We start from the raw sequence: 27,427 nt of genomic DNA, 5'->3' as shown, positions 1-27,427 counted from the left end.
GACTCCGTGCAAGCTATTCTGTCATTGTCAGTGCCCTGGGCTGGGATGCTGTGGAATTGGGCAGGCCTATGTCCCCACCTGTTACCCCCTAGGGTGGCAGTACTTCTCATTAGGCCAGGAGGCCTACATCAGCCTAGAGTCCACCAAACTAGGACGCTAGACTCTGCTCAACCCTGCCGAAGCCTCCTACATTGGGTCTCAGTGCTCAACCTCTGCCAGAGCCCTAATGACTTGTTGCCCCAACCTGACTAAGCTCTTGGCCCCTTAACTGTATTTGTTGCTCAACTCCAGATACAAGCCCAAGTTTGCGACTATTGTTATTAAGGGTTTGGAGTCTTAACTATGTTTGCTACTCTGCCCTGACTATAGGCCAGGACCCAAGGCTGCATGTTGCCCTGCTAATTCTCCAACAGTGTGCGACACACAGGAACATAGTGAGGTGGAATGACCTCGCACAGACCAAAATGTCCCTACCAACAACCTACTACAGACCTCCAGAGACAGGTACACACAGACAAACAGAAATACCGCATGTATAACAAGAATTCAATACAATTTTCATATAAGAAATGTTTACATAACATTGCAGCATCCAAACCACATTACCATATTTACTGAGCATTTCTCACACCCAGGGGCACTTTTGAAGAATTCCATTATCAATTTCTACTTGCATATTGTCTGTATTTCATCTCCGGAGGAATGATATATTACACACTAATTTTGAGATGTTAGTCATCCTCTGTACACACACACGCAACCAGGAGGGAACATATCCTAACTTGAGTCTCATCTGAAGACTGAGAAGCTCTCCACTAGACCTCCCAACTCACACTTTCTAGTCTCTTCTACATTTGATCTCTGTATAGAACTTCTAAAGAATAGTGGCATCTGCATGGAATAGAGTTTTCTTTGGAAAACTACTCATGCTGACAATAAAACTCACCTTAAAAAAAATAATAGGAATAATTTGAAGATTAGCTACCCTGAAAGTAACTATTTGTTACTAAGTGTCATGAGCATATTTAAAACACAGGTGCTCTTGCATATTTATGAATTAATCTGACAAATTTGTTCACCACATTTACTGAAACTTCCCCACTTTGTAGAGGAATTAGACAAAAACATGTTTTAAATTCTCTACCAACAGCTATTGATGTTGCATTACTATTCTTTTCATACCATGAAACCAAATCTTCTTTTATACACAGTGATGCCTTTCTAGTAAACACCAATTCTGGATTAACAGATTAATTTTAAAATTAAAATGAGTATGTAAATAAATCTACTTAATTTAAATTGAGTTAAAATAGCTTATAATGAAGTGCCTTACAGTCAACAGATAACATGCTTTCAAATTAAATGAAGTGCTGGAGTAACTTTTTTTAGTTTTATACCATATAATTACAAGTCAAGTATTTAAAAATTGGCTGTTTTATGTTAGAAGTTGTAAAATTTTTGTTAAAAAAAAATCTACTATGGCACCAACATAACTACCCTGTTTTGCAGCAACATATAAAATACAGGCAGTCCCCGGGTTACGTACAAGATAGGGACTGTAGGTTTGTTCTTAAATTGAATTTGTATGTAAGTGGGAACTGGTAGATATTGTACCCCAGGTGTCCCCAATTCAGCTGCTGCTGAAACTGACCAGCAGCTGATTACAGGAAGCCCGAGGCAGAGCTGCTCTGCCCCGGGGTTCCTGGAATCAGCCGCTGATCAGTTTCAGCAGCAGCTGACTTGGGGACACCTGGGGTAGAGCAGCTGGGGTAGAGCAGCTGGGGTGCTGCCAGGTTGGTCCCCGCAGCACCGAGGTGCGGCGCTGCGGGGACCAACCCGGCAGCACCCCAACTGCTCTGTCCCAGGCGTCCAGATTCAGCCGCTGTTGAAACTGACCAGCAGCAGCTGAATCGGACACGCCTGGGGCAGAGCAGCTGGGGTGCTGCTGGGTTGGTCCCGCAGCGCTGCTCCTCGGCGCTACTGGATCAACACAACAGCACCCCAGCTGCTCTGCCCCAGGCGTGTCCGATTCAGCCGCTGCTGAAACTGACTAGTGGCTGACTACAGGAAGCCCGAGGCAGAGCTGCTCTGCCCTGGGCTTCTTGGAATCAGCCGCTGATCAGTTTCAACAGCGGCTGAATCTGGACGTCTGAGACAGAGCAGCTGGGGTGCTGCCAGTAAGTCCCCGCAGTGCCGCACCTTGGCGCTGTGGGACCAACCCGGCAGCCCCCCAGCTGCTCTACCCCAGGCGTCCTGATTCAGCTGCTGCTCAAACTGACCAGCGGCGAGAAAAGCCTGGTCTGCTGGGGGGGTGGGGAGGGCGCACTAGCTACGGGCCCCCCCCCCCCCGCAGCAGACCAGGCTTCTCGCCCCGGAGGACGGGGGCGGCGGGACCGCGGCGCATGTCGGCGCTCCCGCCGCCCGCGTCCTCCGCGGCAAGTAAAGCCTGGTCTGCTGGGAGGAGGGAAGGCGCACTAGCTGCGCCCCCCCCTCCCCTCCAGCAGACCAGGAAGACGCGGAGCGACTTTCCTCGCCGCGGATGTGGGCGGCGGGACTGCCCAGACGCGCCGCGGTCCTGCCGCTCGCGTCCTCCGCAGCTTTGCTCCGCGTCTCCCTGGGGGGGCCAGCAGACCAGGGAGACGCGGAGCAGCTTTTCTCGCCACGGAGGACGCGGGCGGCAGGAGTGCCGCCGTGCCTCTCGGCGGTCTTCTGGGGAGACGGGGGAGCACAGCTAGTTCGGGGTTCCCTCACCCCGTTCTTAAGTAGGGATCTGACATAAGTCAGATCCACGTAACCCGGGCACTGCCTGTATAACATTTAACAATTCAGCAGGTATACTGAAAAACATGTAAGGGGCCCCATTCTCCACTGTATTGTACCTAATATAATCACTTACAATTGTGCTGCGAAATTTCAGAGTAGACATACAATGTTACATTTTGACCTGGTAGTGTTGTACAACCACTTGGTATACAGTGTAAATGATTAGGCATGAGCACTGCCTACATCTTTCAGAATATTTTCCCCACAAGCAGGGACCAATTTTAAAGAGGTTTATTCTGGAGATATCTCTTGGTCAGGGTTTGCTTGCTTTCATATTCAGACTCTGCAAAAATCCAGATATCCCATCACTGTGTACATCACATTGGAATTTTAGGATAGCTGTTGATAACAAGATTCTGTAAAACAGTTTTGGTACTGTAACTGGGAAAGAGACTAAATGCTTCATATTGATTACACAGAAAAAACAAAACTTGCGCGTGAATTTAAGTGAAACACTGTGGGTGTGTCTAGACTATAGGGATTTTTTGAAAAAAGTGGCCTTTTTTCGAAAAATCTTTACCTGTGTCTAGACTGCTGCCACGTTCTGTTGACAGTAAATTAAAAGAACATGGCAGTTTTGTCCACCATGGAAAACTTCGTTTTACGAGGAATAACGCCTTTTTTCAAAAGTGCTCTTTCGAAAAAAGGTGCTATGTAAAACAAACTGTGCTTTTTCTAACGAGCATCCAGACTGCCTGGGTGTTCTCTTTCAAAAAAGCGGCTTTCTTTTTCGAAAGTAGTGATTGTAGTCTAGATGCTCTTTTTCAAAGGAGGCTTTTTCGAAAGTATCTTTTGAAAAAGATGTGTAGTCTAGACGTAGCCTTTATCTTAGGGTACGTCTAGACTACATGCCTCTGGCGACAGAGGCATGTAGATTAGGCTACCCGACATAGTAAAATGTTTGTCGGCTCAGCGTGGCAGCCATGTAAATTTAAATGAAGCGGCGATTATTTAAATCGCCGCTTCATTTTACTATGTCGGGTAGCCTAATCTACATGCCTCTGGCGACATGTAATCTAGGCGTACCCTTAGGCTCACTGAAGAAATAAGCACTGAAGTACCTTTATATAAAAATGGAACAATGCGAGACCGACACTGCATTGCAACAAGTTTCAAAGAAACCCAAGGTTAATTTCAACTGATGTTTTTCTAATCTTAACAAAAGCTTCCTTCCTCATACTAAGAAGTTTATAAGAAAATGTAATAGACATCTCTTTACTTAAACTCTGTTTTACCTTGAAAGACTGACAAGAACTATCTTGGAATACTCAACTCCACACAAATTGTACCTAGCTATTTTCTAAACGTAAAAGGGAAAAAAAGTATCCTTCACAGACCGATACATTATCAAGGGACATTACTTTAAAACCATCTGATTTAAACTCTTAATGCCATGGAAATCCTGAGTTAAAGAGAAAAAGTAGGTGAATAGTCTGTCCAACCATGACCAAAGACAGATTTTCCCTCTAACTCTACAAAAAACACATTAGTATATCACTAAGGATGTATGTTGATAGAAAGGAATTATGTGGGGGAGAGGTAAGATTAAGTTTGCTATATTCAAGCTTTAAAAAGCTCAATTTTAGTAGTGTTGAAGCAGGAAAATTAACAAGTTGTGTCCCAAGGATCTGAAAGTTTCACATTGAGGACATGCAGATATCAGAGTCCACGCCCCTCCTGTGCCCCCCTTCTCTGTTAATTTCTGCCTTTCCTTATGGTCCTCGTCCCCTCCACCCTTCCCTATGTGGCACCCCAGGCACTTAGTGCAACTGACCTTCCACTTCCAGCATGCAGCTATACAAAAAGTTCAGCCCTTCCTCCTTCTCCCCTTCCCACCAACCAGGGTACTCAGAGGCCTGCTGCTGTAGTCCTAACAGTCTGCAGGGCTACTGTCTGGATTCTGATGTGCCCACCCGGCTTCTAAGGAGCTGCCAGTGGTCACATGTAAAATTCTCCAAAGGACTCATGCGCTGCTTATTCTGCCACCCCATGGTTTCAACTCGGGGCTGCTCTACACCTGGGGCAGGTGCCCTTTTTGTCCCACCCTATTTATACCTCTGGTCCAACCTGAACTTACCTTTGGTACTTATATGGCTCCCATTCTTGTAGCATTTTGTCAAGTCAAACAATTGTGAGATGCTCACCACAACACTTGGTGAGGAAGGGAGATGTTACCTGTTATGTACAGGGAACTGAGGCACAGCTTAAGTGACTTGGCTAGGCTTGTACAGGAAGTCTTTGGCAGAGCAAGGAACTAAACTTAGATCTCCCAAATCTCAGGTTAGCAATCTAACCATTGGACCATATGCTAAGCATTTGCTCCACAAGAGTTGTCTTGTGCACATTTTCATACTTACATTTCTAAGATGTTCTCCTTTTGCATTTAAGTAAGCCTTGATTGCAGCCAATCCAGCATATTCACCCTGGGCCCCGCTGTAAGAACAACACAAATCCCATTATAATATATGAACCAGACTGTCAATATAGTACTCTAAGGGTATGTCTACACTAGCCCCTTAGTTCGATCTAGGGAGGCTAATCAGGGCGACCGAAATTGCAAATGAAGCGCGGGATTTAAATATCCCAGCTGGTCACCATTTTAGAAATTGACGAGCCCGAAGTAACTGCCTGCATCTACATGCGGCAGTGAAACAGGATTCCGAATTAAAGCCCTAACTCAAATTAGCTGGTAAACCTCATTGCAGGAGGAATAACAACTAATTTGAGTTAGGGCTTTAATTCGGAATCCCATTTCACTGCCGCATGTAGGCATGGGCAGTTACTACGGGCTAGTCAATTTCTAAAATGGCGACCGGCCAGGAACATGCTAATGAAGCGCGGGATATTTAAATCCCACGCTTCATTTGCAATTTCGGTCGCCCTCATTAGCCTCCCTAGATCGAACTAGTGTAGACATACCCTAAGTATCATTAAAACCATTCTTGCTCAAGCCATTCTTGGTGACTTTCAGTTAGTTCAGCTATTTGTTCTTATAAACTTCTTGACATGTACAGGAGATACAAGTGCACACATTATCAAGAACATTATGTGAAGCATATTATTATGTCATCACTAGCTTATATACGATCATCACTAGAAATGCAACAATATTGCGGATCAGGGTTGGGGAACTTAAGGCCTGGGGGCTGGATACAGCTCCCAGCTTGCCTGGATCAGGCCCCTGAGGCTTGAGGCCACCCCCAGCCTTGGGGAGCCCACACTGGTAAGGGGTAGGTGGTTTTGTGTTTCTCAATTGTGAGCAGCCCCCGACTGATTTCCTGTGGGTCAGTGATCCCAACCCAAAAAAGGTTCCCCATCCCTGTTGTAAATATTGAATAGATCCTCGTCTCTAAATCACATAATACTACTTTAACTAGAAAAAAACCCCATACAATTAGTATAGAGCTGCAGCTCCATCAAGAAAAGGCCTGGATAAAGCATTACAGTATAACAGATATCCAGAAACTGGAACCCTTTTACAGTCATTTAAAGAGCAGAAGACAATTCAGTATATTTGGCATGAAGCGAATGAGTAATTCCACTACCTACAAGCACAACAATATTCACTGAGCACTACAGTAAAACCCTAGAGATTCTCTAGTCTCATAAAACCTTACATATGAATGAAGAGAATTTCCAACAAGGATTTACATTACTGGCTTATTTAACAGCTATTTAAAACAGTGCTACTCCAGCAGCTTTGCGAACGTGCTTCTTAGCCCTTCCTCAGCGCACTTAGATTCCAAAAGCCCAAATCCCAGGCTCTGAGCTCAGCCCAATTCCCCCGCATGGAAGCTTGTTGCACTATTCAACAGTATAATCAGCCCATGGTGATTTTGTCAGTGGACAGTAATTAAGGGATGTTACACTTCAGTGATAAACTCAGGTGGGCTGTAAGGAATTTAAACACTTCATATTACTCAGTCAACTGCTTCCCCCCAACTCAGGGAAGAATCACTCCTTCTTGCTATATGCACCGAGGTGCTTGCAAATATGCACCACATTCTCAGAAGGGATAGTGACTATAGACTACTGTGTGACATCTGGAGTGGGGGACCAAACCTTTATCAAGATGACCTGTGTGGTGAAAGGAAATACTCGTGTCTCTTCTTGACATGGAGAAAGAATTCCTCGTGAGTATGTCAGATGTTATCCCTTTGTTACAACGAACAACGTATCCAAGGGTCTCACATTCCTTACCTCTAAGATGAGACAGCCAGTTTGAGTGACAGATCACTTTGTCTTATTTTAGATCATCTGGGAGTCCCCATCTATGTATAATTCATTGGTTCTAGAAAGAGCCTTCTTTCCGCTAATGCTCTCAGACATGATAGCAGCAGCATGGAGGCAGGATTATAGTACTTCAAAGAGCAACACTAATCAAGGCTGAGGGGAAACAGGATAAAACACTCTATGTTTGCCCCCAAAAGTTCAAAGCAGTTCAGGAAAGGAGTGTGATAGCACAACCGAGCAATCAGCTGGCCAGCACATACTTGTTACCATGCTCCCTTGTTCTCATTCCTCCACAACAACACAATCACTCCTGCACTCATCTGCACTTATTGCAAGGAGGGCAGATTAAATGGCTCGCCAATGGTGTTCCTTGTACGCTGTGCACGGAGGCAGCCACTCAGGAGAGATGTCAATTGCAGCATGTTTTCTTTTACCAGTGGTGCACATTCACACATGCCTCAGTGCACATAAAATAGATTTTGCACATGGATGGCAAAAATTAGAGGGAACATTGCTCATCAACCCCTCAAATGGGGGATTTGGCAAGGCACCCTTGTCGCCTTGAATGACAGAAGGAAAAAGATGGTGAGATTTGCTTGGCCCTGTACAATAGAATCTCTCCCAATCACCATCACCCATGCAGATTTCTGTTTAAAACAGTAGTTGTCTAGCCAAAGGCTGCCACATCCATATGACAAGTAGGAAGAAGAAAAAAAATGGAGAGAGACACTCCAAACATCAAAATAAATCTGAAAGGAGTGGGGGAAAGGGCAAAGTCAGGCTGTCATTCATCCTGACCCTCAGACTTTAAGAAAACATTGCCAGATTAAGATTCTCTAATACAGTGTTACCATAGTCAAGCCTCAACGTCCCAGTCTTGGATTCAAGCAGTAAAGTGTGAAAGCAGCTAACTTTACATCCCCTCCTAACAGGGATGCTCAGAGCTGTCCTCACAGTACATATGATGACTGGGAGTGGTATGAAGCAGCAGCCCTAGCCACTCGCCTGCTGACTCAGGCCCCACTGATCTTCCATTGTGGCAGAGGTAGAAAATAGAGTGAGTGATCATGGGAGGGTTGCAGCATCACTCAGGTTGGCCCAACAACCCTTGCCATGATGGAGATCCTGAGTGGGTCACGTTCCTCCTTGCTGCTGCTATGAGGCTGGCTCTTTCTCTGGGGCTTTCTTCAAAAGTCCTCCTCAACTCATCCAGTTTCCAGAACATTTTCTACCCTCTCAGGAATGCACTGGCTCAGGGCCTGCGTGGGCTCAAGGGAAAGACAAGGGCTGAGCACAATAGACTCAGCAGGAGAGGCGATAGGGCCAGCAGCTGAAGCAGAGGTGGCTCCACAGGGATGGGCAGTGAGTCCCATCTCAAAGAGGTCTGGAACACCCCCGCCTCCAGGCCTTTGACAGCAAGCCATTTACTAGAAGTGCAGATAAATGTTTTGTTCAGGGAGTGCATGTGCAGTGAAAGAGCCCCTACCTGTTTGGTTGGAAGGAGATTTTGTCATAGCCTGTGATCTCACACAGATCCCTCTCGAGCTCCCTGAACAGTTGTTGATACCCTTGAGCCTGGTCTAGAGGCACAAAGGGATGGATATTAGCAAATTCTTTCCATGTGATAGGCTGGAGGAAAAAACAAAATACTGAACTGTAACAAGAGACTGCGTTTGTAAACAATGTGTTTGGAGTAAAAAGGGTTAATGATGAGGGAGAAGAATTAAGACACAGAGGCCTCTGAGTTACGACTTTCTGCTATTAATTTGTCCTGTGGCACCTTATAGACTAACAGATCTATTGGAGCATAAGCTTTTGTGGGCAAAGACCCACTTTATCAGATGCATGTAGAACTGGGTATTTGCCCACGAAAGCTTATGCTCCGATACATCTGTTAGTCTATAAGGTGCCACAAGACTCCTTGTTGCTTTTGCAGATCCAGACTAACACGGCTACCCCTCTGATACTTACTATTAATTTGAGATTGTACATCGGGGTGGGGGTTTTTGGTGTGGAGTCACTGCAAGAATTTGTTAAGTGATCATGGGCCACACTCTTCCAAGATATTCATGGAAGAGGTGCAGGGGTTTGGGTTGTGACCTGGGACAGGGGCTGTAGGGTCTGGGAGGGGCATGCATGCAGGAGAGGATTCTGGCCTGTGGGAGGGGCGTAGGAAGAGGAGAATGGAGGGTCTGGGAGAGTGTTGTAACCTGGGGCAGGAGTGCAGGAGAGAGAACAGGGGTTTGGACTGTGACCAGGGACAACAGATTGGGGTGCAGGTCTGGGAGAGGGATGTGACCTGAGCAGGGGCGTTGGAGGGGAAGCAGTACCTGGGAAGGTGTATGGAGGCTGGGAGCAGAAGAGCAGGTGGTTTGGGTTACATGGGGTAGGGGCAGGTTCTGTCTGGGAAACCTTACCTGGGCAGCTCCCAGCCAGCAGCCCAGAAGGTTCCTTATCCAGGGTCCCTGCCTTCCATGCCCTTGTACACGCTCACAGCAGCTACCAGGGCCATTTTTTCTGCTGTGAACACTGTGAGCCTGGGAGATGTGTACTTCACATGCTGCCTGTCCTGTAAACTGGCAGCTGCTACTGGCCAGAAACCAGCCAATGGGAGCTACTGGGGGCGGGAGCAGTGTAAGAAGCCTCTCGCCCCCTGCCCCAAGGGCTCAGCAATCAATCTGAGATGCACATTGTCCTCCAGCAGCCCACTTTACTACTTGACTAAAATGGAAAACATTTTTGGTGTCACGGGGGCAAACAAAAAAAATAGCCAACCAATCATCAGCAAAACAGAAAACAGCCAGTCCATCAGAGCGGAATGTGGCAGGGGCGGGGCAGACAGGGAGATGGCTGAGGCTCTTGCAAGCTGGATCTGGCCCAGAGATCATACTTTGCTAAGCCCTGCTCTAAACTCTGGTGAAGTGGTGCTGATGGTGTTTTAATCCCAGAAGTCCATAGACAAGAACTGTTTGGGGCTCCATCGTGCTAGGCTCCGAACATACAAGCAGCCAACAGTCTTTCTTTGCCTTAAATAATTTATCATCCAAACAAGCAGGGTGGATGTTACAGAGTGAGCTATGCAATGAAAACAAATGCCATGCTAGTTCCACTATGTTGGAGGGGAGGGGCAAAGGTTAATTAGGAGGGGATAGAGGCAGACCAGAAAGAGGAGCATAAGAAGAGAATGAGTGGAGTGGAGTGCAGCCAAAGTGGAGACTGAGGGAGGGAGATGAGGGTTGGAATTAACAGCCAATTTGCACATGGCAGAGAAAGTCCAGTCAAAACTGAAGTAAGTTCTCTCAATGCCTAAGTGCTTTTGGGTGCAGCTGCTCCTACCAGCTAGTCTCCAGCTGGTTTCATTGACTGGTTTCAGAAATCAAACTGAAAAGAGACTAGCCTGTTATTTGGTGACGAGACAAATTGGAGATTTGGATTTTTTTTTATTATTACTACTACTGAGTGTTGCAGTAGTTTCCAAGGACCCCAATCAGGATCAAAGGCCCATTATGCTTGGCATTGTATAATCAGTAGATCCTTCTTTAGAGAGCTTAAAAAAAATCTAATTCCTTAATCCTACCTGGTGTTATTAATACCACATTCATAACATTTTAGGATAGGATTTTCAAGAGGCTTTAAGACCAGTTAGTTGTCCAAATGCTGTGGATGTGCAATAGGAATCGGATGCTAGGGATGTCAGAGTGTAACCGACTAACGGTTTAACCAGTAAGATGATGTTTATCAGGTGATGGTGCCAGTTACACTCAGCTACTCCCCTACCATCCAGGGAGGTAGCTTCTCTATAGCAGGGAAGTCTCTTGCTGGCTACAGGAGGCTTCACTGAGGGCTCTATGGTATAACTCTTGTACAGAGTCCACAGTGTGTAACCACTGAGATTTTCAGCAGTTACACTGTTTCCTACTTCACTGAATTTTGACATCTCTCTAAATGGATACTTAACTCGTAAGCATCTTTGAAAATCCCAGAATAAAGTCAGTAAGAAATTAGGTAAAAATAGGCTCAAACGAAACAAGACAGAATTTGTCATTTTTACCTTTCCTTCTCCCCACAAAATTACTTTTCTATAGATTTAGAAAAAAAATTAAAAATTCTCAGGTGTTGGCTCAACTCTGCTCCAACTGAAAATGTCACTCTAATGTATTAAAATATCTCAGGTAGTTTCAGACAACATGCAGTGTTTACATGTACAATGTTTGGGACTCTGGCTGACTCAGCAGCTCACTCTGGGCTGGTTTCAAACAAGTAATAAATCTATCAGACAAACTTACTGTAAGTTCAGATGAACTATTAAGCTTCATTGTACAGGAGCCCTTAAAAAAAAATCAAAAACGTATTCAGTTACTATTCATCCAAAAAATAAGAAACTATTAATTACCTAATGTTATTTATTTAGTAAATTCTTACCAAAGGAATCATGCTGTGAACAAGGGAAATATCTTTGTTTTCTAATCTTTTCATATACCGGACAATATTCGTTTCAGAGTGATAGCTGGAGGGCACAAAATGTGGCGTTAGGGCAAGCAGTTGAACTTCATATACTGGATGACCCGTACAAAAGTGCTCTAAAAAGAACTGACAATGACTGCACAATGGAAAAAAGCTATTTCTTTTTGTATTTAATTTTAATGTTTTACAAATGTGTTATACAGACAAGTACCTAACACGCTTGTTCTTCCTGAAATGCTATTAGGTTAGAAGTGTATCACCACCACACATATGGAATAAAACCGTTTTAATAAATCTTCTGACTAGACAAAGTCTTCAAATAAAATTTATGAAAATAAGACAAACAAGATGAATTCAAACTTTGTGGAAACCAATCTGGTATGCATGCATGCATACCACAAAAGGACAAAAATATATTTCTTAGCTTGGTTCAGACCAGAGTAAGAAGGGTTTGCACAATCCTACAAAAATTTGGAGAAACATAAAAATGAGTAAATATAGACATTTAGTATTGACACGAATATAAGTCAATAGCTACTATAAAGTAACAATCCCTGGTACCACCTTCTCAGCGTATAAAAGAGGGAGAGGGCAGGAGATGTGCCAAATCTCCATACAAATTGAAAGTCTGCAGTCGGAATAAACTTCACAAACCTGTTGAATACTTGATGTGTCAAGAATTTGGATGTCCTCTTAAATGCAGTACTCAGAATGCCCCTTGTTTCTTCTCCCATACTCTCAGCAACCAATTCCTTTAACAAGTAGAGAAAAAGGAAGTGATAAAATAAGACCTCTTCACAGAAAAAGAATTCATTTTTTTCTCCCAGCAAGTTATGCAGTTATCAGTTAGCTGAAATACACTGCCATCTTATAGTCACAGGTTCCCTGAAGCACATATTTTTATCCGTATACGTGTCTATAAAGCATCCATAACATTTCTGGCATTATATAAAATAACAAAAATTACAGAAACCTCACTAATTCACTGAGGAGCACTACTGCAAATTACCAAGTACTGTGCCAAATCCTGAGAGTGCAATCCCAAAAATAAGTAGTGCCCCCAAGCACAGGTTAAATCGGGGGATTAAGTGGCATGCTCCTGGAGCAGGGCGCTCCTTGGCAACCCTTATCTAATATCTTCAGTAAAAGACAAATCCTGTACAGCATATAGAATACAGACAGTCCCTGCCCCAGAGAGCTCACAAGCTACATTAGCAGAGTCCACAGGAAGAATGAGAGTCCTGAGAACTGACCAGGAGTTTTTCATTAATGTTCTTGATTCACTTTAATATAGGTTTGTAGCTCACTGAAGTACAGATTTCATGTGCTGTTAACACTTGGCTAAATAATTCTAAATGATTTATATTTTACTTACAGATGAAGATTCACACCCAAAGATCCACAACAAGTCATCCAGGTCTCTTTCCGTTACAGTTTCATCAAGGGACACACCAATCTGGAGGGGGGGGGGGGGGGAGTAGCAGCAGCAGCAGTTACTCAGAGTTCACTAACCCAGGGATTACATTACATGTTCTGTGGTTTTGCACACAATATATGATCTTCATTTCATTTTATGCATCTGACCTATTCATATATCATTTATAAACGACATCCGTTCCTAAAACTACAATATAATTGTGTTATGCTGGTAATATTTCTTGCCTATTAGAGAGAGTATCTTTTCCCCTTCCTAACCCATCCCAGGTTCACTTTTCAGTTTCAGGGCTTGAGACCGCTATCTACTATATATTTGAGAGAGCCGGCCAATCTGTTCAAGAACTCTTAAACACTAAGAGCTCGGGCCACCAAATTTGGCAGGCAGCTTCCTCTTATCCTTCCTTAAAACAAGGTCAGGGTTTGGTTGTGCCCAGAATATGGGATATGCCCAAAATAGGATTGATTCTCATAAAACCATACAGAAAAGAGAGAGATAGAATCACCAGGCAGGTTAAAGTGGCTTGTCTAGGGAGGCACCCTCCCCTTCTGGGACTGCCACAGTTCCAAGCCTCCCACCCCCCAGATGCCCTTTAGGAAGAAGGAGAGGGCCTCAAACTTTTCGCTCCTTCCCCAAGGAGAGGCACCCCTTCCCCAAGGAGAGGCACCTATCTTGCAGTCCCAGAGCTATAGGGAGAGGTGGCTTTCCTCCCAGACCAGGTACTACTGCAAGAAGATCAGGCGTGGAAGGGGGAATCCATTTTCCTTGCAGTAGCCCCAGAACACCCTCCTCCAGCCCCAAGCTCCTCAACCCAGCCCAACCTTACAGCCTGCCTCCCCAGTTAGAGCAGACCAGGGAGACGGGGAGCAAAGCAGAGCAAAGCCGTGGAGCACGCGTGTTCCGCCGCTTTGCTCCCCGACCCCCTGGTCTGCAAGAAGCAAAGCAGGGAGCAAAGCAGAGCTAAGCCAAGAAGCACGCGGGCAGCGGACAGCCCAGACGCGTCTGGGCTGTCCGCTGCCCGCGTGCTCCGCCGCTTTGCTTCCTCTCCCTGGTCTGCTGGAGACCAGGGAGATGGGCCCCGTTCGTAACTGCGGATCCGACATAAGTCGGATCCGCGTAACTCGGGGACTGCCTGTATTAGAAAGACAGATTTTGGAAAACTAATTAATATTCAGTACACTGCCAAGCAATTCCATGTTTTTATATCCCATTTTAAAGTATTTTAGGGAAACAAATCGTGGAGTGACATATGAGCTTGTTGGAAACACGACAGCATTTTTCTTTTACGATAGCTCTGAATGCAAGAAAACCTGCTGCAGGCTTTGTGAAAGATGAAAAACACAAATGTGACTTACTGTGCCATCGCTATAACCCCGAAAGTTTATCTGCCGCTGACCTGCGCGGTCAAAAACCTCCTTGACTGCACATCCACACTGGATCTTCACGGTATCAAAGAACAGGTCATGCTGCAACGTGTGACCTGCTCGCTTAAGACCTAAAGAAAACAAGTTAATTCCAGTTATTCCATGTTTCTTTGGTTCCTTCTCCCCACCCTTCGCCTCTCAAGCAAGTACTATTTTAACAAAGGGCATTACACCGAATGCACAGAATGGTAAAATCTAGAAGCATGTCTACCAACTGCAATTCTGCATATAATATTTTACATCTGAGCATTCTTTTGAATGTACATAGACGCTAAAAGAACTGTTGGCTAAATAAGACCTTATTAAATTAATACAACAGAGATAAAGCTCTGTATTTTCTCCCCCACTGTCAATATAAATAAATTAGTCAAATCTTTACACAAATCTATAGATCTAAGTAGTCCTAGGCTGTCTAGACTGGCAAGTTTTTCCGGAAAATCAGCTGCTTTTGCGGAAAAACTTGCCAGCTGTCTACACTGGTCGCTTGTAAGATGGTCAGTGTTCTTGCGGAAATACTGTGCTGCTCCCGTTCGGGCAAAAGCCCTCTTGCGCAAATCATTTGCGCAAGAGGGCCAGTGTAGACAGCACAGTACTGTTTTGCACAAAGAAGCCCCGATGGCTAAAATGGCGATCGGGGCTTTTTTTGCGCAAAACCGCGTCTAGAATGGCCACGGACGCTTTTCCGCAAAAAGTGCTTTTGCGGAAAAGCGTCCTGCCAATCTAGACGCGCTTTTCCGAAAATGCTTTTAACGGAAAATTCTTTCGTTAAAAGCATTTCCGGAAAATCATGCCAGTGTAGACGTAGCCCTAGAGTTTGGCTTGGAATAGGAAGAGTCCACTAGTTTAGAGATCTTTCCTGTGATCACACAAGTCTTGAAGGTAGGGCTGCGAATACAGAGGATTTTAAGGACATCCCCCATTGTTGCTCTAGCACCAGCCCAGCTCTTTCTTTATTAATGATGGTAGCAGCACTAGTGTAAGTTAGCTGTTACCATTTTTACCATCAGATTATTTCAAGTTGATCAGAACAGCTCTAGACCACAGCAGTCAGAAGTTAATGGACAGTACTCCTACTGGTCCAGCATAGGTGAAGCTGTCCCATATACAACAGTAGCAGAAACTACTTAGAAATCAATAGATTGTAACAGAAAGAACTAGCATATCTTTATATACAAAGCACTAAATATTATCTTGACCCCAGTGCAATAATTTTGGATTTTGTTTGCTACTAAAACCCATTGGGTGAAAAATTGAAGGTCAGTGTTTTTAAGGTGTGAACATGTAAGACATACCTCTTTATAATTGCTAAGTACGCACCTTCAGCTAAAACTAGTGTGGCATTGTGTACCCTTTTCGCAATGTGCTTTAATCCAGTTGAACCATGGTAGATTCCATACATGGCAGCCATGTTAGCCAGAAGAGCCTAAAACATCAAACGTATTTTAGAAACCATCACATACTAAACTAACAGTAAACCATATCTCAGGGTAACTATATAAACTCTCTATATAAAAAGCTATCAATAAAAGGTGAACACTGAGTTCTAGTAATCTACAAAGTTAAGAGATGAAAAAAGCTAAGTATCTTTCTTTCTAAATTATAAGAACATAAGAATGGCCAAATTAGTCATTTGGTCAGACCAAATGAGTCCTAACATTGTTTGCTTTTTTGACTACTGTTCCACATTGAGTGTATGTTTTCAGAGAACTATCCACAATGACTCCAAGATCTCGGTCTTAAGTAGTTATAGCTAAATTAGTCCCCATCATATTGTATGTATAATTGGGATTATTTTTTCCAATGTGCATTACTTTACATTTATCAACATTAAATTTCATTTGCCCAATCACTTAGTTTGGTGAGATCTTTGTAAAGCTCTTTACAGTCTGATTTGGTCTTAACTATCTTGAGCAGTTTAGGATTATCTGCCAATTTTTCCACCTCGCTGTTTACCCCTTTCTTCAGGGCATTTATAAATAAGTTGAATAGGATTGGTCCCAGTACAGTTCATTGGGGAACACCACTAGTTACATCTCTCAATTCTGAAAACTAACAGGAAACAAAGGGTAGGAATAAATGATCTTTTAACCAGTTACCAATCCATGAGAGGACCTTCCCTCTAATACCACAACAACTTACTTTACTTAAGAGCCTTTGGTGAGGGACCTCGTCAAAGGCTTTCTGAACATCTAAGTACACTGTATCTACTGGATCCCCTTGTCCACATGTTTGTTGACCCCCTCAAAGAACTCTAGTAGATTAGTAAGGCATGATTTCCCTTTACAGAAACCATATTGACTTTCCCCCAACAAATTATGTTCCTCTATGTGTCAGACAATTTTATTCTTTACTATAGTTTCAATTAACTTGCCCGGTATGGACATTAGATTTACCGGTCTACAATTGCCAGGATCACCTCTAGAGCCCTTTCTAAATATTGATGTCATATTAGCTAACTTCCAGTCAATAGGTACAGAAGGTGATTTAAAAGTTTGGTTACAAACCACAGTTAATAGTTGCACAATTTCACATTTGAGTTCTTTCAGAAGTCATCTGGTCCCGGTGTTCCAATTTGTTCCAAAACCTCCTCTAGTGACATCTCAATCTGGGACAATTCCTCAAATTTGTCACCTAAAAAGAATGGCTCCGGTTTGGGAATCTCCCTAACATCCTCAAGCATGAAGACCAAAGCAAAGAATTCATTTAGCTTCTCCACAATTACTTGATCGTCTGAGTGCGCTCCTTCAGCAACTCGATCATCCAGGAGCCCCATGGTTATTTAGAAGGCATCCTGCTTCTGATATACTTAAACATTTTGTTATTACTTTGAGTTTTTGCCTAGCTGTTTTCAAACTCCTTCTTTGGCTTTCCTTATTATATTTTTACACTTTGACAGAGTTTATGCTCCTTTCTATTTTCCTCACTAGGATTTAACTTCCACTTTTTAAACAATGCCTTTTTCTTTCACTGCTTCTTTTACTTGGTTGGTAAGCCACAGTGGTATGTCTCCGGTTCTCTTACTGTGTTTTTTAATTTGTGTTATACATTTAACTTGAATCTCTATTATGGTGTCTTTGAAAAGTTTCCATGCAGCTTGCACGGATTTTACTTTTGTCACTGTACCTTTTAATTTCTGTTTAACTAACCCCCTCATTTTTGTGTAGTTCCCCTTTCTGAAATTAAATTCCACTGTGTTTGGATGCTGTGGGAAAAACACCTCAACAGGGATGGTAAGTTTTATTACATTCTGCTCACTATTTCCAAGCGGTCCAGTGATATTTACCCTCTTGGACCAGATCCTGCGCTCCACTTAAGATTAAATCAAGAATTGCCTCTCCCCTTGTGGGTTCCAGAATCAGCTGCTCCAAGAAGCTATCAAGAAGGTATCAAGAAATTTTATCTTTGCATCCCGTCTTGAGGTGATGTGTACCCAGTCAATATGGGGATAGTTGAAATCCCCCACTATTATTGAGTTTTTTATTTTGATAGTGACTATGAAATGCTGAGAGAGATTAGAGAGGCTATCACTATCCTGGTCAGGTGGTCAATAATATATCCCTACTGCTATATTCTTACTATTAGAGCATGAAAGTACTACCCATAGAGAGAGATTCTATAGAACAGTTTACTTCATTTAAGATTTACTTCATTTGATTACACATTTTCTTTTACATATAGTGCCACTCCCCACCAGCACGACCTGTTCTGTCCTTCTGATATATTTTGTACCCTGCTATTTGTGTCCCATTCACTGTCTTGATTCCACCAAGTTTATGTGATGCCTATTATATTAATATCCTCCTTTAATAGGAGGTACTCTAGTTCACCCATCTGATTATTTAGACTTCTAGCATTTTAGACTTCTATGCATTTACAAAAATTTGTGAACAGTCACATTGCAAAAAACATTGTCTCTAAAGGCATAGGAATTAGAAGGCTATAATACAGGGCTGGGCAAACTATGTCCGGGGGTCCGCGGGGGGCACATCCAGTCTGTCAGGGTTTTTTTTTTTAATCCGGGCCACAGGATTATCAATCCAGCATCATGGTGAGGCTAAAGCAGGATATTTCTTGAAGCTGTTAACACTTGCCTCTGGCCCCTAGAGCGTGGGGGCGGGAGAGTCTATGCGCTGCCCCAGCCTGCAGGCATCTCCCGCCGCTCCTATTGGCCAGGAACAGGAAACCATGGTCAATGGGAGCTGCAGGGCTGGTGCCTGCTGACTGCAGCAGCACACAGAGCTCCCTGCCACCCCACAAACTAGGAGCTACCGTCAGACATACCAAACACTTCTTGGAGCCATGTCAATCCCAGGCAGGCAGGGAGCCTGCCCTGGCCCCATTGTACTGCTACCCTGGAGCCACCAGAGATAAGCAGCACCAGGACAAAGCCTGCATTCTGCACCTCCTCCTGCACCCCGAGCTCCTGCTCTAGTCACAGTCCTACATTCATAGTCTGCCATACAAATTTTCCCACCCAGATGTGGCCCTCAGGCCAAAACATTTGCCCAACCCTACTGTAGAGCCTCTGGTCTGTATGACAGGTAGCTTAGTAGAACCATGACCTAGCATGATACGAATCTCTGGGAATAAGTCTCAAAATAAGTATGATGGTAAACAAGAGTATGGAACCACAAGAACATACTTCTGGAGTTTTAGGGAGAGTTCAAAAGATGCAGAACTTAAAATGAAAACATGCACAAACCACACACATACCAAGGCAACTAACTGACATAATCGCTCATGAGTAATGTAAATGACGAATTGGGCTACCAAGACAGAGAACCCAAAATTATTGAGGTGTGGAAATATATAAATAAAAACAACCACTGACTATGTATAGGGAAAGTGAGTATTAGTGTGACTCCTTATAAAAGAGGATACCCACTCTGTGGAAACTGGTATACATGGTCATGTGCCAATATGTGGATAGTGGCAATTTTGGGGTCTCTCAAAAGGGATGATGCGAGTAATGCAAGTGCTGAACATTCTGTATTAACTATTACCTTTGCTACGTTTGTGGTGGTTTGTTTTGAAGTTTATAACATTACTAGTCAGGACACAGAGAGGCTTGTTCCTTATTCACTCATTGAGAACCTCTAGTTGAGGCCTTCATTCCAGCGGCAACCTTATCACTGCAGTTGATCTGGGGGCAGAACCCTCTCAGACCATTGCATGGTAAATTAAATTCAATATCCCCTTATACATCACAGTTTTCAATAGTCTGAGTCTTCAGTAGGGAGCTTGAGTTTTTGGTTTGAATCTCACAAATCCCTAAATATAACTTTCAAAAGAATCACTGTTTAAGGTCTGTGCTCAGGAGAATGGTTTACTACCATCAAATCTCCCATGAGCGCTAAAGATTTTTAAAAAAAACTCTCAATATCTAGTATTAATCCACAAAAGAGAAACTGTGGCAAAATACTTTAAGAGCATGAATACAGCCTGCATAGGGAACAAAAGTTTTTTTAATACATCTAACTATAAAGATGTTTGTCATAATCACAGTTGTGAAGAGTACCGAAGAAGTTCTTAAAACCTCAAGCAAAAAGTTACTTTGTTCAATATTTCATTTACCTTCCCATTTGAAAATAGTTATTTTAGGATCAAAAGAATTTAACAACTATTTGCACATCAGAAACCTATGAAGTTCACATTTTCACTATTTGAATTCTGAAATTACTTCTGCACAAATAGCAAAAATCTTCAGTCTGGGGTATTAAAATTCTACTTCTACAAAAAGGGAGCATCTAGTTCAGGCTACTCAACTTTGGAAGCTCTGGGGGCCAAAATGATACTCACAGAACACGCGGAGGGCCACAGCTTAATTGTGGTTGCATATACATCCAAATATATATGCAAATACCTTCTTTCACACTGACGGGCATGAATACAAAGATTAAGGCAAGACTACACAACATGCAGGCCCTATTTAAGTCCGTTCTGATTATATTAATAAATGCAATATTTTCCTGATTTCCACCCATATGACAGCAATTTTAATGAGCAATGACAGTCCAGGAATTTAACTACTAAAACGCATATCAACAGAAGACCATTATATTGACTACTTTTTTGTTTTGGCTCCCACCTGCTGGCTGCGCGTTGAGCCTCGCGTAAACCCAAACTGCACCGCGGTGCCATGTGTTATGTAGCCCTGACCCAGTTTATACGAACTCAGTGGAATTCCTTCCCAATTACAAATTGGCTGCAAGACTAATTTTTTTTTAATGAAAACTAATAATTAAAATCATCCTTTTCCCAAGCAAATATTCCAAGCAAACCCTCCAAGAGTTTTGCCATAGAAATCACCTGTGCTGTACAGATGTTGCTGGTGGCCTTATCCCTTCTAATATGCTGTTCTCGAGTTTGCAAAGCCAGCCGATATACTTCTTTTCCATTTGCATCTCTGGACCATAAAAAGAAAGTATTAATGCTGTTAGTTTACGTTGAAACAGTTCAGTTAATACAGAATCTGTAATGTGTAATTTGCTAACTTGAAGCTAATTGGTGGAATTTCCTTAGGGGTGAAGAACTGTGATAAGTAATCATTGTGAGTAAACTAAAAACTGATGCAAACCTGAATATGAATATCTGTTCAGGGATAGAATAAAGAAGCAAACACTTTAGATAAAACTAAAGGGTACAAGACCTGCCTGCTTCTTTCTCTCTACCCCTTAAATAGTCAGGAGAAGGTTCTGAAACATCCAAAACTTCTACATTTTTGTTCAAATCACATCTGTCAAGTGCCCCTATCTCTAGGGGAAGTTTAGAGAATCTAGTCAATCTCCTCTAATCACGTACTGTAAAGATCACATTTTACTGGTTTTACAGTTTTACAAAAGCACTGATGTGTCTCTCTGTCTCAAGGGCTACAAAATTTTCAACAGTTTTTTGGTTTTTTTTTTTAATTTGAACACTCCTGGGGCAGAATTCAGGCACTGCAAGAAAGAAGGAATCCTCCGTATATGTAAAATTGGCTATGTTATAAAAGTACTGTTTAATACATGAATGGTAATTGAGCAATCCACCGATACACGCACAAGATGATACAGGTTGGACCTCCAAAAACCAGGACTCCCTCGTCCGGCAACATCCATGGCCCAGCAGGACCACGGATGTTCCTGGACCAGGGAATTCTGGCTGGGAGCCCCAGTGCAAGAGAGCTGGCGGCTTGGAGCCTGGCGGCACTGGGGACAGAACCAAAGCCTGGTAGCACAACCGGGGACACAGCAGCTCCAGTAGTGGAGGTAGGGACGCGGCAGTCCAGGCTGCTGGGGCCACAGGTGCATGGCAGCCCAGCAGGGAAGGGAGAAGCAGGGAGGGGAGGCAGGTAGCAGGGGACCTCCCCTGGTCCAGCAAATTCCCTCATTTGGGATCTGTCAGGTGCCAAGAGTGCCAGACAAGAGAGGTCCAACCTGTACTAAGTACCAATCCATCAATCTACACATATCAGTTAATTCTTAAATAATTCCTAATTAAGATTTTCATAACTAGAGAGGAAAATTTGAGAGCTACAGTCATGTATACAACATAATGTTGTTTCAGAACAGCCATTTTTCTAAGACTTCAGGGCACACAGTAAACTAGTCACAAACAGCATTTGCTCGCCTGCTGTATGGCATCCAAGATAAAGACAACTGAATCCAGCAGTTATCCTAGGGTTTCCAAATATGTGGCTTGTTTCCTTCACCACTTGAAACAAATCAAACTGCCTTTGGGCAATATTATAGTTCTGACTGTAGTTCAGCATTTTAAACTCTCTGCACTCCAGTGTCATGGGACTCTGTGTGAGACCAGAAGACGGGTTTTGGTGACACTGGCATTCTTGTGAGGAAGAACTTCGGCCTTGAAGTAAGGGACAAGTGGCCCGAGGAACAGCAGTAGCAATGATTAAAGAGAGCAGCATGTAGCTGTTATTTGTAGGGTCTCTGAGCCAGGACCTAGAGTAGTAGGTGGGCCCAGGTTACCTTCTCCCCTGCCACTGGCAGAGTGGCCAAATCCCTGAGATGGGGACAAGTGTTGTTTAGAAGCCCAAGAAGGAAGCTAGAATGTAAAGGGCTCAATAATGGGGATGAAGACCCTAGAAAGGGTGAACCATTTGTTGACAGTTATTACCTCACTGGAAAGGGACTGAATGTAAGAGGTGACATGGCTGGAGAACTGGATCAGGCAGAAGTCATCCTGGGGCACTGCTCTGTAACGGAGCAGGGAAACTTAATCCTAGCCCAGAAGGGGCTGAGGACTGAGTCCAGAGACAGGACAGCAGACACCAGCAAGGGAAAAGCAATAGTCCTTGTAGGACCTTCATTGCCCTGAAAGGGGTTCCTTCATGCAAGTGTATGTGTGATTTGGCCATAGGGCTGAGCCACTCAAAACTTGCCTGATGGGGGCCCAACAACCGACAGGGGATTGAGGTAAAAGGTTATGTGCAGGATTGCACATGGCCCAACGGGAGCCACTCATAAGAGGTAAGTGTGCACACCAACCATATTGTTCTTTTTGGAATAATAGAAGACGACATGTAAAAAAGAAAATGTGTGTTCACAAACGTGCTGGTAGTAAGTACGTTAAAACCTATTACTTTCACAAGTTACATTGTTTCCAAAGCATTTGTAAGGGTTTTTGTTCCAACGTGTACAATATTTAAAGTGACAGTTATAACGCACTCAATTAAGCATGTTCTCCATATTCTCAAACACTACTAGTCTGAGTATAAAAAGGGGTATTCGGTTCAGTGTTTCCTCCTACCCCCAAACCTTCAGCACATTATTTAGTTCACATTTCCTTCACTTAAATTTCTTGATATTTCAGCAGCTTTTCTGAATTTTCTGTCTGCCTCCTAAAATTCAGGATAGTGATTTATTCTCCTCATTTAAGAGAAGGATAGTGGAATAGTTAGGATACTGGATTGGAAGACCCTGGTTTAGTTCCATTATAGAGCTTTGGACAAGTCACACGGGTATGTCTCCACCATTCAGAAGATCAAGGTTGCCCTGGTCGATCTTCTCACTACATCGAACTCAAGAGGGCACTGCCATCAGCACTAGTACTCCTGCTCCTCATGAGGAGTAAGGGAAGCATTTGCTCAAGTCAGCCTCCCACTGTGTGGATGGCACGGAAATGCAATGTAAGATACGTTGACTCCAGCTACTGATTTACATAGCTGGAGTTGCATACCTTATTTTAACCTTCCCCTAAAACGTAGCCCAGGTCTTAGTCTGAGTCACAGTTCAGCATGAATAAAATGAAAATCATCTTAATTTCTCTACCTGAAAGAGGTGTACTGAGGATACATTTATTGAAGAATATGAGGTGGTCAGATACTATGATTTAAGGGCCATATCAGATATTTCCAGCTCAGAAATTAAGGAAAAATGTACCTTGTAACTCCCACCATTCTCCCAGGCATCATTCTCACCAGGTTTTCTTTGACAGCGAAGAAGGCTGCATGTGGTCCCCCATAATAGAGTGGTACCCCAAACCTCTGTGAGCTACCCAGAGCAACATCCACCCCAAATTCTCCTGGAGGTCTCAAAATACACAGAGCCAAGAGGTCAGTAGCACAGCAGACCAGAGTCTGAAAACATAAAGAGCATAGATTTGTTAGACTCTTTGCTGAAAGTATACATATAGTATCCATTTGGGGAGCCTTCAAACTGTTCTATAGCATTCCTGTGAAACTGAAGTATAAAAGTAGTCTTTGCTCTGTGCCTCACCTATAAATACAATTACAATGCCTACTGCTATAGTACAGTTCAATGTCAGACCTAGTATTGAATCTTACCCCATTTTGGTGGGCTCTGTCAACTAGTTCAGTGAAGTCTTCCACCTTCCCCTCAGTATCTGGGTACTGAAACAGCACTCCACTGACATCTTTTCCTCCAAAATCCATTTCATGGGGCAATTTCTGCTCAATGACAACGCCAGTATAACTTCAGAGTAAGAGATACAGAAGGCAAAAGTTATTCAAGACATTTCATACTTTGGGATAACATTTGACAGATTTGGCTTTCACAAATGTAGGGAAAATTTTTCTTTTTATAATATAGCAGATTGTGTAGCAGCGTGAAGAGGTTTCAGTTAAGGAAGGGCTAGGATCTATGGTACTGAAAGCAATATTGTGCCATTAAAAATAGTATGTGATCTTGTAAGTATATATATATATATATATATATATATATATATATATATATAGATATATATATAAATAAAACATATATAGAAGGGAGCAGAATTAACTTACATTTTTCATTTCCTAAATCTGGAGGGCTTAGCTTTATAGACTATTATTTAGGGTACGTCTAGACAATCTCTTTCGAAAGAAGCTTTTAAAAAAAGCTTCTTTTGAAAGAGCTTGTCTAGACAGCCACAACTTTTTTCGGAAAAGCGATCCACTTTTTTGAAAAAGAGCACCAGGCAATCTGGATGCTCTCTTTCAAAAAAGCCCTGTTTGCGGTCAAGAACGCCTTTTTTCGAAAGAGCTCTTTTGAAAAAAGGTATTCTTCTTCATAAAATGAGGTTTACCGCTGTTGAAAAATCCTCCACGTTCTTTCAACTTAATTTCAAAAGAACGTGGCTTCAGTCTAGATGCTGCTGAAGTTTTTTCAAAAAAAGGCCACCTTTTTCGAAAAAACTCTGTAGTCTAGACATAGCCTTAAAGAATCTAATACAAGATTTTTTAAATGCATTAAGAGTTTAACTAAATCTTACTGATTTCCTTGAAAAGTAACATGTCATCTGGTAGGTAAGAGAATGTTCAAATGGAGTTCAGTGCTGAGGTGTGCACATGTATGTTAACAATGAAGACAGGGAACGTATTTCCTTGTTTCTATAGGTTTATCTCCATTTTAAAAATTGTGAATTGAGTTCACATCTGTTTATTTGGGAAAATAGGTTAGTTACAAACAAACTCACAGGACACAAAATTACTGTATTTGGTTTACATGGACAAATATTGAACTGCAGCTAAACAGAGTAGAACTTAAGGTACCATTTTACTGGAAATGGATCTAATCAGTCAGAACCTAAGCTGGATATTAATGAAAATAAATTTTACCAGGCTTGTATGAATTATTGTGGGGAAAATCCTCAGTCCCATAAAGTATTTACAGTATACGCAGTCAGTTCCAAACTAGCTGCTGCAGATTATCTTACATTTCCCAAAGCATACCAATCTACCAGCATAAACAGTGCCCTATACACAAAGGGAAGCCAGATATTTGTAATGTTCAATATTTGATCAGTATAGAATAAGCGGTGAGAAGACAAAATTTCATGTGCCTGCTTGTACTACATATTAAGCAAGATGGACATCAGCATTACTTTGCTCTCGTTTGGACTACTGCTATTGTTTGAGGGTGGCATCGCACATCAACGTAGAACTTGCTCCTCTTGTTGTGCCTGTTTAAAAAAAAGAAGGAATAAAAAAAAGGTTAAGTGGATCAGGGAACAAAAACTCAAGTATAGTCTATAATGGAACAGTTGTTTTTCCTCACTCAGACACGTTATTATATAATATATATTTCAAACCAAGAACATTCTGAGTTCTGATACTTCTGATACTTTCTAAAATATAAACAATGTAAGTAGTATTATTTTTCACAAAATTAATTGTATACATTAGACTGGAACTCCAGAAGACTGATTCACCGTAACATACAGTATCATTTTTAGACCACTGAACCATTCAGTCCCACAAAAGGAAACACGGCAAAAAAAAAGTCACAGTTCCTTCTAAATTAGCCACCTATTTGAGTGTTACCTGTGACATAGTTGCATAGCCTCGGCTGCAGCAGTCCCCTCATCCAGTAAAGATGCATTGGCCACATCCATTCCTGTAATGTCACACACCATAGTCTGGTAATTTAACAGGCTCTCCAGTCTACCCTGGGAAATCTCTGCCTGGTAGGGGGTATACTGGGTAACCCTGTAGATAAACACATTATCAGGTCCCTAAAACTTCTTTGCAAGTGATTTTACACATAAGTATTTCCCCTCCCCCCCTCCTCTATTTTACATGACTATAAATAGGGAAAGCTGTGCAAAAGCGCTAAAATACACTCCTGGAAGTTGAGAACATTTATCCCACCATCCACCAACATTATTTTTTTAACTTGACAAATAGATTGTTTTTCATATTTAGAACAGAAATGAAGTTAAAAGTTACATCTAATTTCATGATCTTAAAACCAGTATCTAATTACCGAGGCAAAGGGGCGAACACATCTAGTTGGATCAACATAACTTAATGACAGTGAAAGTCGGTCAGGTCATAAAATATCTAGATCTTATACAAATTCAGTATCTTGGCACTGTGCTTTTAACCTGTGTTTAGAAATCTGATGTTTGTAGCTAATGTATTAATGAAACTGTTATGACATTTAAAAAATCTAAGCATAAAATACTTAAAGTTATGTAGTCAGACAAGTATGCAAGTGCAAAAACTGTTAGTTTTTTTTTTTCTTTTTGAGGATAGAGGGCTCAGTTCTGCAAGACTGTGAATGTTCTCAGCCCTGGTAGAAGTTAAGGACACTCAAGACTTCCCAGAATCAAGCCCACAGATTCCCACTTCATAAATGTGGCATACCATGTGATCCAGATATTAAAACAAGTTTTTCTGGTGGATAGAATCATAGAAGAAGGGGAAGGGACCTTGAGAGATCAATAAGTCCAGTCCAAGCATGGTCTAGATCAACACTGATAGATGTCTATCCAAACTGTTCTTAAATAGCTCCAGTGATGGAGATAGCAGTAAATCTGACAAATATCAGGTCAATTTCATTGTGCTGCAACTAGGGGTACATCTAGACTACAGGGTTTTGTCGACAGAAGTTTTGATACTGTCGACAAAACTTCTGTCGACAAAGAGCGTCTAGACTACATTCAGTTCTGTCGACAAAGCAGCTTGCTTTGTCGACAAAACCCTGTAGTCTAGACACAACCCTACATGCAATAACACCTTCTGTCAACAAAACTCTGTCGACAGAAGGTGTTATGCCTCGTAAAATGAGGTTTACCAGCGTCGACAAAACTGCTGAGTTCTGTCGAC

At 42.6% G+C, this 27,427-nt stretch overlaps 1 protein-coding gene across 1 annotated transcript in view; it reads right to left on the bottom strand.

Annotated features, from left to right (window-relative positions):
• Positions 1-27,427, bottom strand: part of GLDC (glycine decarboxylase) — a 69,401-nt gene that overhangs the window by 18,191 nt on the left and 23,783 nt on the right. The window contains exons 4-16 of the mRNA XM_075931612.2: positions 26,141-26,305; positions 25,702-25,779; positions 24,164-24,311; positions 23,760-23,956; positions 20,689-20,785; positions 15,697-15,802; positions 14,311-14,450; positions 12,896-12,976; positions 12,175-12,272; positions 11,479-11,563; positions 11,343-11,384; positions 8,543-8,685; positions 5,181-5,256 (exon numbers count right to left, since the gene is read on the bottom strand). Of these exons, the coding sequence (XP_075787727.2) occupies positions 5,181-5,256; positions 8,543-8,685; positions 11,343-11,384; positions 11,479-11,563; positions 12,175-12,272; positions 12,896-12,976; positions 14,311-14,450; positions 15,697-15,802; positions 20,689-20,785; positions 23,760-23,956; positions 24,164-24,311; positions 25,702-25,779; positions 26,141-26,305 (1,456 nt within the window). The remainder of the gene's footprint in view (positions 1-5,180; positions 5,257-8,542; positions 8,686-11,342; positions 11,385-11,478; positions 11,564-12,174; positions 12,273-12,895; positions 12,977-14,310; positions 14,451-15,696; positions 15,803-20,688; positions 20,786-23,759; positions 23,957-24,163; positions 24,312-25,701; positions 25,780-26,140; positions 26,306-27,427) is intronic.

Source organism: Pelodiscus sinensis, chromosome 6 (genome assembly GCF_052426305.1).
Source record: "Pelodiscus sinensis isolate ZL-2025 chromosome 6, ASM5242630v1, whole genome shotgun sequence".
Classification (NCBI taxonomy): Eukaryota; Metazoa; Chordata; order Testudines; family Trionychidae; genus Pelodiscus; species Pelodiscus sinensis.
The sequence above is the reverse complement of the archived record's forward strand: the minus strand, read 5'-3'. Positions and strand labels throughout refer to the sequence as shown.